We start from the raw sequence: 11,338 nt of genomic DNA on the forward strand, positions 1-11,338 counted from the left end.
CTTCCTAAACAGCGCGGCCGGCACGCACACCAGCCGCGGAGCCCATCGCGTGGAGGGGCCCGGGCCCGGCAGCCTGTCCCCTGCCCGGTGCTGCCGGTGGCCGGCCCTCGGCTGGCAGGGCCGTGGGGTCAGCGTGAGAGTTGGCGGCCCGGCGCGGCCGTGGGAGAGACAAGTGCATCCGCCGGCGCGTGTGCGTGAGGAGGAGAGCAAAGACGTGATTACTTCAGAATTTATTTAAGGGCCGGTGGAAACCACTGCAGCAGCTTCCAGGGGAAGCCCTTGTTCCAGAGGAAGAGGAGGTGGCAGCTGCCAAGGAGGAGGAGGGGAGGAGCCGAGGAGGGGAGAGCCACCGCCGCCGCCGCTCCAGGCAAGTCAGGGGCGAAGATGCTGTAGCGTCCTCGCCGGCGCCCAGCAGGTTGGTTCCCCGGCAACCTGCAAGCGCAGAGGCTCGGCACCGCCTGGGGGGACACGGGTGCGGGGTCGGGGTTGGGGGGCGACTCCCTGCCTTTCCGGAGAAGACGCGCCTCCTTTAAATGCAACCAGACACCTGAGCGCGGAAACCATCCGGGGGCCGGGGAGAGACCTGTGCTGCCTCCCGCACCCCTGGGACTCCGCTCCCTTTAGCTTCGCAAGTGTTGCCTTAAACTCCAGAGGGGTCTGGGCGGGGAACTGGGTGGAGAACTTCCTTTCCAGATACTTCTCGTGCCTTTCCCCAAATCTGACGTTTAACAGGACACCCCCACACATCCCAGGTGGCCTGGGCGCCCAGGGGGAGCAGTGCGCTTGGTTAAGTTTCTGAGATTCAAACCTGGTCCCCTGTCCCCAGCTCCCCGCCCCGGGGGCTCCAGCTGCACGCGGGGAGCTGTGGCGGCTCCGGCAAAGGGGCTGCTGCTGCTTTAAGAGCCGCCTCCCCCTCTCCTCCTCTGACAATGGTCTGAACCGAGCTCTGCTTCCCAAAGCAAAATTTGTAATATGCCATTTTTCCGATGGACGCTTCTCCTTTTGGCTGCTGACGGAGCCGCAGGAAGATGCCGAGCTGCCGCCGAGCCGCCGAGCCGGGGCACGTTCCGGGAGGGCGCCGGGGCACGCCTGGGTCTGAGCTGCCTTTCTCCTCCCGTTGCTAGGGAAATGGTCCAGGAGCGCTGGGTGTGAGCCTCCCTGCTCGGCAAGCCGGAGACTGCGGTTGTCATTGATCAGTTGAAGAACCAGGACCCGAAATCACAGACATTAGGTACAGAAACTGTATCTCAGTTGCACGGTTTCCTCTCTGGCCCCCTCCCCCTGTAAACCAGCTCCCCGGCCCCACCCCGCCCCCAGGGAAGGAGGGATGCAAATTGTCCTCGCTGATGACTGTGCTGGTACCTTTCGCTTTTCTACCCCATCCTCTCCATCTCCCCTTTCTCGCCTCCTGCCTTCTTGGCTCTCTCCTTGGGCAGGCTGAACAATTTTAGCATGGAAATTATGAAGTCAACTTCTTCGGGGTGGTGGGGGGTGTGGCTGAGAGAGAACTGTCCAGCAGTGTGGGCTGAGCTGGCTCTTCGGTCATCTGTAAACGTATTAGGGTAAAGTGTAAAATGCTCGCAATAAAGGTTATGGTAATATTTCCAGAGGACAGGGGATTTTAAAGAGTTAAAGAGGAGGAGAAATATTCATGCAATGTACTCACACAATGGCTAGGATTTCTCTCACCGAATTACTCCTTGTGGGTTAGCTGAAGCGGAACTGAGATGGTTAGGACTAAACCTTTTCAGAAGAAACTTGCAATAGAAGATGATTTGATTCTTGCTTCTAGTAGCGCCTAAATCCTAGTGACATGATCAAATAAAGTTATTCATTGACAGAAAAAAAAAAAAAAGCCGAGGGTAGCACTCTCATGTCTGAGTAGGCACTGCTTTCACCTTCCAGGGCACATACCGCTAAGGAGCACACTGGGTCTGGGAAAAGCCATGACTCCAGTGAGCATTCAAAAGTTTTATTTTGAAATCTGGGAGATTGAAAAGACAGTCAAGGTTATGTGCTAAGAATATGGGAGTTGGTTTTACTGGCATCAAATTTGTCAAGCTAAATTTAAGCACTAGGATAATTAAGCCAATCAGGCTTATTATTATTTTTCCATTCTCAACAAAATTAACAGTGTCTCTAACTAGGTCTTGAAACTTTCGATAATTTAGTGAACAAGGCATGAACGTCTAGATGAGGATAACATACTTTCTAGATCCCATGGACTTTAAGGAGAGAATGGGAGACTGATTTTTGAAAATGTGAGTTGTTAGTCTGCTCTTTTGGTCTTCCCAGAAATTGCATTATGAATGCCGTTTTTAATATTGAAAATGACTGTAACAGTTAAAAGTGTTATATCTGGATGAAATATATTAGACATTGAATTATCATAGATTCTTGGAAATGCCAGTTGAGATGTCATCCATTCCAGAAAAGCTTGTTTAACATTTACTAATGAATATAGATCTTTAATTGCTTTCAAAACTTAAAATGTGCATTTAAGAAATATTATACTGTATTTTAAAGATTATTCATAAATTTTGTAATTTATAATAGACTCCCAGCTAGCTCACAAAAATGGCCTTTTTTTTTTTTGTAGACATAGTTTTTTCTTCCTCATTTTGGTGAGTCTTAGCATTTACTCATTTGGTTTGACTGTGAAGAAAAAAACAGCATGTATTATTATTCATCTTACTTATTAAGAACTTTTACATTGTTGGATTTCTATAAGCTGAATTTATAGAGCTCAAAAGCATCCCCTTGAATTAAACCTTTAGTCATAGAAGCAGAATGAGTCATAAAGGCAAAATAGTCTTGCTGCAAAGAGAGTGTTGGTCACTGTATAATAGAAATAAATACTTGAATTAGTTAACAGCCTTTTATAGTTTTTACTGTGTGCTGTCAGTCAGGTAACCTATTCAATCCTATAATGGGCTTTTAGCTTCTTGTCCCTACTTCATAGAAAAGAAACTAAAGTTTTGACAAGTGAAGTGTCATGCCCTGGTTCGCATGCCTCAGGAGTGGAGTAGAACCAAGTTTGGGTATAGACTTACTATTCTTTCTAATGAGTATCTGTAATGAGTACTCATTATAGCTTCTTTTAACTGGTTAAATTGAAGACCACCTTTTATAGTGATTTAAGTGCCAAAAGTTTGAGAATGTCCATTGTTCCCTGGTAACAACATGTGGAAATTGTACTTGGGGGTAATTGCCACCCCATGTGATGCTTTCCCTTAGAATTTATAGTTCTTTTAAGTAACTCAGAATGGAGAGGAATGAATAGCTTTCTTTTAAGAAGAATACAATTTAGAATGCAAAGTTAAGAATATTTAGATAACCCTAACATTTAAACATCATGTGTGTTGGCAAAAATTGCTACTATTTCCTTTTCCAGTACATTGTTTTACCCTTAAATGTCAAAAACAAACATATCAGTTCCTGGTAATGATTTATCAGAATGACACATCTGTTCCGTGTGTGGATTTCATCATGGCACACAAACTCATCATTTTAAATGATCAAATGTGTCGGGACTTTTTGGTTTGTTAGTTTTTCAATTCCTTTATGATTTACGTAAAGAAAATTTGTATCAAGTAAAAAGGGTCTATTAATTTCCATCTTTGTGATAGTTTTTAAATGAAAATCAAATTGAGAAAAATTCAAATAGAAGTTTACCCATAGTAATAGTAGCAGATGTGTGTGTATGTGTGTGTGTGTGTTTAAATATGATCTACACATCTTCTCTCTCATTTATTTTAGGGTGAATACAAAATAGAACAGGTTCCTGCCTTCAGATCGCTTAGTGTTTTGAATGATGAGCAAAAATTCAAAGCAGTTTGAATTATCCTAAAATTCACTGAAATTTTTTAATAAAGGTTATCAATCAAAAATACTAGTTTTTTTTTTTTAAGTTTTACCTAGTTTCCAGTGGGCCTTAACCAAATAGATTATAGATAATTGAATTTCTCTCCTAAATAACCAAAGTTATTTGAAGAATCACATAAAAAGTAATTAACTATTGAGCTGTTAAACCTTGACATTTTATTTGAAAATATCATCAGAAGTATTTTCCCCCAGGACAAGATTATGTAGGCAGAAAAATTAATTGACCTTGCATTATAAAACCAAAGAATTCTCCACATCATCAGCCAAACCAGCCTTTCTTCACATCAGCCTTTTGCAAAACCAGGCCCTGCAATTAATAACTCCTGGCCATACTACCACAAGTGAAATTGATATGAGTTTGGCTTAGACATAAGATAAAGCATTAAAAGAGATAATTCAGTAATTTTTGATTTTTAAGATGCCACATGATAAGGCAATCTTGCATCTCAATATCTGTGTTGTCTATTTTATATCAAATTGATAAATTATTTAAAAATATTGTGAGGACTTCATTTACTTCATGACTGGAAGCTTGTGATTAGCCCCTGACATATGAAGTTACAACATTAGCTAATGTAATTTATGGAGTTTGTTCCATGGAATGTTTGGAAGAGTGTTAGTCTGTATTGTTTGGATGAAAACCAGACAATGCCGCTCACAGCTCACAGGAAACAAAGGAATCCTAAGTATAATTAGGAGTATAATAACCTAATCAAATCGATGTACCTCAGTCTGTTTTGCAAAGTGTGTGTCTAATTCAGTCAGCACCACTTATCTTCTCTGTATAGACCACTGGAGGAATTCAGGAAGAGAGCATATTAAAGTGATGAAATCCAAATTGTCATGCTAAAAAGCTTTAAACTCATTGGGGTGGGAAAAATATGTTAATAAAATAAGAAAGTAAAAGCTGATTGTTATATAAAATGAATAATCAATTACTTGCAGATTTTCTGAATGAAAGAGTAAATTGCAATTCATTCAATTACCTAACTCATTACAAAAAGATACTTCCTACTTACCCATTAAATGCCAGACACCATGATTGGTCTTAACAATATATAGTTATTATGAATGATGGTGACATAGAGATTTTGGCTGTAAGAGATTTGTAAACTCTCAGGAAAGAAAGGTGATGAAATAATACGTAGAATGATGTTTATGTGAAATGAGTTAGATGGGATTTAAGAAAAAAATAACTTTGAAAAGCAGGTGAAACCAAATTGCATTTTGTAGGTGGGAGAAACGTGGATTGTCCTAAGAGAGAAAGTATGTGGGTTGGAAGAGTTGGAAACATTTATTTACCTTGTTTTTGAGTTGGGCCAGTGAGTAGGGGGAATAGGGACAATTAAGTTAATAAGTTGCAGAAAGTTTAGTGAGTTGATGGCCGAAGGTGTTCTTAATTTCTTAAAAAAAAAAAAAAAAGAAAGAAAGAATTTCTTTACTCAGCTTCCTCTCTTTTTTTCTTTAAGCGATGATGTGTGAAGTGATGCCCACGATTAACGAGGACACCCCGATGAGCCAAAGGGGGTCCCAAAGCAGTGGCTCAGACTCAGACTCCCATTTTGAGCAGCTGATGGTGAATATGCTTGATGAGAGGGATCGTCTTCTAGACACCCTTCGGGAGACCCAGGAAAGCCTCTCGCTTGCTCAGCAAAGACTTCAGGATGTCATCTATGACAGAGATTCACTCCAGAGACAGCTGAATTCCGCTCTGCCACAGGTATGCTTTGGGGTCGCACTTGTCCTTCCATTGTAACTGAAAATGTGCTAAGATTTAAATACGATTTACATGATTCCCATTCCTAAAATTGGTTTTCCACTCACCAAATATGATATTCATGTTCTGGTGAGAACAACTGAAGCATAGAAAATTAGTTCATGAAATCTCATCTCAGACAAAATAACATGTATTGCTAGAGGGCGGTGTGTGTGTGTGTGGTGTGTGTTGTGTGTTTGTGGCTTAAATTCCTATCTGGTCTCTTTCTTAAAAGTTTATCTGAGGCCAGCGCCTGTGGCTGAAAGGCGTAGTAGGGCGCTGGCCCCCTATACCGGAGGTGGTGGGTTCAAACCTGGCCCCAGACAAAAACTGCAAAAAACAGTTTATCTGTATGCTTTGGTAGGATACAAAACCACTTGTTGATCATCTTTTAAATCGCCAGAATGTAGAGAGAGTTAATCTTTCTAACTTTGTAAACACAATTTTGATACTTGGAAATATCTGTTCTCTATTTCCAGTTGTGTGGTCTGTCTTTGGAAAGCATTTCAAAAGGAGTTTGAAAGTCTACTGTCTAATTATCCTTTTGTCTTTCTTTTAAAATACCTGGTACTTGCTTTAAATTCTTAGAATTATTGATATGTCACCTTCTTGCCTCAAAAAGTACTTTGGTTTCTTTTTATTTTTAGAAGATTTTGGAAGTTAGAATGCAGAAAGTCAGCCTTATCTTCAAAAACTTTAATTTGTTAGTTCTTTTAAAATAGATTTCTGTTAATACTCTCGTAGGGGAAAGGGGAGACATTCTGAGGATTGCCAGCCTGCTGGTATACAAGGCAATGATGAGAGTCAGTTTCCTCTTGTGCTTCTTTTAGGTCTGAGAGAAAACATAATGTATGAGTAAGATTTTTAGTGATCGACCATAATAAACCAGAACTTTCTTTTAAATAGGGTGATGGGCCTTCTACTTAAAAATAGTATGGCAAATGTTCAAGAGTTGAAACCTCTTTATGAAGTTATGACTTGTAGAAAATATATTTTCATAAATATTAATAACTATATAATCAAGAAGTTGATAAAATTCTAACCCTAGTTATAGCAGTGACTTGACTTGCAGATTGGAAAGGATCATCGGGAACTTTCTGTTGCATCTTCATTAGATTATCCTGTATCCCGATATGAATAACGTCTGCACCCGTCCACTGCATTTTTGGTCAGTGTGTCTTGTGCTGAGCTGGTCTACTTTTTCCAGTAACTCTCACTTGTGTTTGTTTAATCACACAGTGTGTGTTAACTCATTTCAAAAGGCATCTCTCATATCTTCACCAAGAAGTACATAGTTCAAGGTTGATATTTCAGTCTTTGCAATTGCTCTTCATCACGTGATCTCTAGAACTATCACCGCGCACTCACTCTCCTCTGGTATTATTTAAATTGGTTAATTCTCTTGTTAAAGCAGGGAGGTCCCAGAACTAGTCACATTGGTCTTCATCTTTTGTGAGAACCATAAAATAGGGCAGTCTTTTTTTTTAAATTCTAGATATATTATTTCATTAAAAAAGACTAGGAAGTTATATTTGGGGACAAGTGTCCTGGGACAGCAGTAAACTGAAATTTCTAACAGTTGACTATTTGATCAAACCTGTAAGATTTTGCACACATTCCTCCCAATTTTTTCCTTTTAGATTTGAATTCAAGTCTGATATTTTCAACTTGCATTTTAAATTTACCAAAAATATTCCGAAAATAATTTGAGATTTTTTAAATGTTTTCTTCTTCCTACAGAAAAAAAAAACCTTAGGTGACTATTTCATAAAGATGTTATAAAAAAACACTGCAATAAGATACTTTGGGGTAAAAAGGAAAAAACTAAAAAAAAATTTCAGAAATAACTATATTGTACCAATAAATCTCTTCTTAAAGGTATAAGAATAAAAAATGTTTTCATTCTAAAAACTTGATTTTATTGATCATTTATATTATGAGGTCATATTTGAAGTTTTATTTTTTAATTACAATGAATGCATAGCCACTTATTTAAATTCTTTGACTGTATTTTAGTCAGTTGTGTTGTGGAGGTCAGAATTTTCCTCATTTCCAGATGAATATAATGCATATTTTGGAACATTCCTCCAGAAGGGACATGGGCAGCTGCTATAAGTACACACATGTATTTAGAAGGTCTTAGGAATATTTCTACTGCATGGAGAAAATAAAGACTATGGATAATCTCGTGATAGGATAGGTCTTGTTTTGCCACCCATCAAGTTTGCCACCCACTTAACCATTATAAATTAAGTGCATGGTTTTTGGAATTACAGATTAGAAATTATGAGCCTATACATTTAGATGGCAATCGTTCCGATCTGTTTTATAACTGTTGTGACAACTTTCGATATTAATTCGTATGTAACTATTACAAATATCTGAGTGCCCCTAGAAATCCAAAGATCCTTAAAAACAAGGGTGAGACTGGCATTTTTTAAAGCCAGTGTTTAATAACATCATTGGTACCTTGAGGGGTATATGTTTTATAGAAGTAATAGAGGGATAGTTTTCATGAATTGGTATCTTTGAATCTTTTTTAATATTCTGTAAGCAAATGCACCCACACTGTTTGGAGGCATCACACTTGACACGTATCTGGAAGAAGAAAATTGCTACCAAATGTGAGGTTTGAGACAGAAATAAATGATGTAAAATTGAAAACCACTACACTGACATAAAAATAAAAATTATTTTAACAAAAATAGGATAGAATTGGAAGCAGTTGAATGTTGCTTAAATAATACTGTGCGATGAATAACATACAACTTCAGTGGCATACAAAAATATGTGCTTGTAAAAAAAAAATATGTGCTTGTGGGATTCAGCTGATCTGGACTGGGACTATCTGATCTTGGATGGAATAACTTATGGCACTAGCTAGCTGTATTTGGCTCGATAAGCTGCAGGTCAGCTGGCTATTATCTGATCCAGAATGGCCTTGGCTAGGCCGACAGACTGGGCCCACTCAGCTCTATTCTGGGAGCAATTGGTTGTCCCCGGTAGGTTCTCATGGTCATGGCAGAGGAGTGGGAGAAACCAGAAATAAGCAAGTACTTTTCAAGCTTCTGCTTGAGTCATTTTTTGGTGATGTCCTTTTGCCAAACCAAGTTAGAGCGGAAAGCATTACAAATTACATCACAGAGCTGTCGACGCAGGGAGGGGTGAAGTGCTGGGACCATCCGTGCAATCAATTTGCCACAAATGTCATTAAAAGAGTCACTTAGGCCATTGTCATGGTTGGGAAAGCTGTACTGATATCGTTCTAGTAAAGTTTGGGGATTCGTAATAGGAATATGAGCTGGAAAACTAGGAAGGAATATGGAAATATTGAATATTTACATCAATTAAGAATATTAAAATAATAAATGGTCAGGGACAGGTGATATACTGAGTGGCCAAGGGATTTGGACTTCAGTCAAATCTAAATCTGAAATGAAGCTTCTTAGTTGTTAGCTGAAGGATCTTTGGAAAGTTACTTGAATTCTCTGAAACGCTAAATTTTTAATTGGAAAGAGCAGATGATATCTGCTCTTCAGAAAGGTTGAAAGCAGCTAAGTGTATGTGATTCAGAAAACTGGAGCATTATCAAATAGCGGGTACTTGTCATAAGCTGGGATGGGCTGGTGTATACTTGATGAGGAATTAGGGAGCCTGCTAGGGGAAGAGAAAAATAGGTTTATCTTTCAGCATTCTAAAATGCAAACGATTTGGGGGAACTTGCCCAGAGTGACCGATTCTGCACTGAAGGGACTTTTATTCTGCAGGCAGACTGCTGGGTAGAATTGGACTTACTAGCTCAATAACCTTCCCCAAAGTACTTAATTCAAATAGTGATAGAAACTGCCTCACAGGATCATTATGAGGAACAAATGAGTTGGAACATGTCAAACCATCAGTTCAATGCCTCACAGATAGTACATGCTCAATAAATGTTAAACGCAGCTATTGTTGCTCTTATTATCACTGTAGATATTATCCTCATTCTCTTTAGCCAACCTTAACTGCACAATTTTCCCGGGTGATAATGAGCCCTAGCACAGATCGAGAGCACTAAAAATCCATGCGCGCCTCAATCGTTATCAAATTTTAAAAGTCCATTGATTTACCTTTAAAAAAATTATTAACTGCACTTCCCTGCATCATTTTTTCCAAATTCTTTACTTCCGAAATGGCTAGTCTCCCATGCCCCTTGATTCCATCAAACCACGGCCCTTTCTCTCGTGCTGAGATTATAATGTCTGGATTGAGCGCCTTGGTTTTCAGTGAAACCTAACACCAGTCAGTGCACTAAGTGCTCCTTGCTCTGTCAAAATAAAAGAGGCCGCGCCTTTCACCTCCTGTTGTTGCCATCCTCGCTTCTTAATATGTTTTTCTTCTTTCCAGTTATTTTCCCCCCCCTGGCCAAATGAAGTGATATTCTCTTGCAGCCTTCATTTCTCATGACTCCTGCTTTCTTTCTTAACCCTTAACCATCAGGCTTCTGTCATCACGGTTTTCCTAAAATTACAGTCTACTCTCTATTTCATTTGAAATTTTTGAAATTTTATTTATGTACCTTCCTTTCGGTTCACTGATTTTCTCTGTGTTATCTGATTTGCTGTCAAACCCATTTATTTGGTTCTTTGTTGCGACGGTTGTCCTTTTAAATTTTATGACTTCCCATTTTTTTTCTTCACTTTTTGAACATTGTAATCCTAGCCTCGGAGTTATTTTAAGTCATTCAGATAACTTCAGTATGCACAGCTCCTATGATTTTTTTTGTCTTTTGGTGAATTATTTACTCATTCTTATTGTCTTGTCACTTCCTGTGCATGGTTATTTTTGACATGTGGCAGTCATCTTATTCGCAAAATTGTTGGTGGGAGTCACTTTAGTTCTAGGAAAATAATATCTTCCCCTGGAGGAAATTTTCATTTGTTTTGGTCAGGGGCCTTGGAAAATAGTGATTCTCAATCACCTCAATCTTAGTTATCTCTGGGAACATCTATCCTCTATGGATTACTTTTTCTAAGGTACAGTCTTTAGGCATCTCAGATCCAAACGAGGATGATTTACCAGGGTCACTGCGTCTTCTCAGGACTTGAGAATTCCTTTCCCTTTAGTCCTGCAAGGCTATCCTAAGCCAGCCCCTCCAAAACTGGGGAAGAAACGGGCCTAAATGTCTGAGGACTTAATTTTCTCTAGCCCCCAACTCTTAAATGCTCATCTTTATTGCTGTCTTCATCTACAAGGGTACTAAAAATTTAAATTTTTTTTTTTACTTTTCTATTTGTCCTTATGAACAGAGTTGGTCAAAATTGCATAGTCTTCCTTTGCTTGAAGCAGGACTCCACAGCTCTAATAAACACAACAAATGTAATTAATCAGAAAGAAAACTTAAAGCAATTGCCTTAAAATAAACATTCCCATTTCTATTTAAAAAATAGCAATCATCTTTCTTAATTTTTTTTTCATATGCTCCTACTCTCATTGTATAGACCTGCTAGGATTCTGGATGTCAGAAACTGTTCCCACAGTGAGGAAAAATAATCTCCTTTCCTCCAGCAATTCCTCTTTCAAATACATCCTTCTCACAGCTGCAGAATCATCTATTTAAAATGCAAATCTCAATTATGCTACTTCCTTTCTTAAGACGCTTCTATTTCTACAAAGAATCTCCACCAGAGCTAATAAACAAATGCAGCAAGGTCACAG

General features: G+C 39.3%; 1 protein-coding gene across 1 annotated transcript in view; it reads left to right on the plus strand.

Annotated features, from left to right (window-relative positions):
• The first annotated feature begins 380 nt into the window (after nucleotides 1–380).
• PPFIA2 (PTPRF interacting protein alpha 2) overlaps nucleotides 381–11,338 on the plus strand; it is a 482,044-nt gene continuing 471,086 nt past the window's right edge. Inside the window, exons 1-3 of the mRNA XM_012814158.1 lie at nucleotides 381–415; nucleotides 1,125–1,231; nucleotides 5,355–5,605. Of these exons, the coding sequence (XP_012669612.1) occupies nucleotides 5,357–5,605 (249 nt within the window). The 5' untranslated portion in view covers nucleotides 381–415; nucleotides 1,125–1,231; nucleotides 5,355–5,356. The remainder of the gene's footprint in view (nucleotides 416–1,124; nucleotides 1,232–5,354; nucleotides 5,606–11,338) is intronic.

The sequence above is a fragment of the Otolemur garnettii genome, unplaced genomic scaffold, assembly GCF_000181295.1.
Source record: "Otolemur garnettii isolate 467f Iridium unplaced genomic scaffold, OtoGar3 scaffold00007, whole genome shotgun sequence".
NCBI classification, from domain to species: Eukaryota; Metazoa; Chordata; class Mammalia; order Primates; family Galagidae; genus Otolemur; species Otolemur garnettii.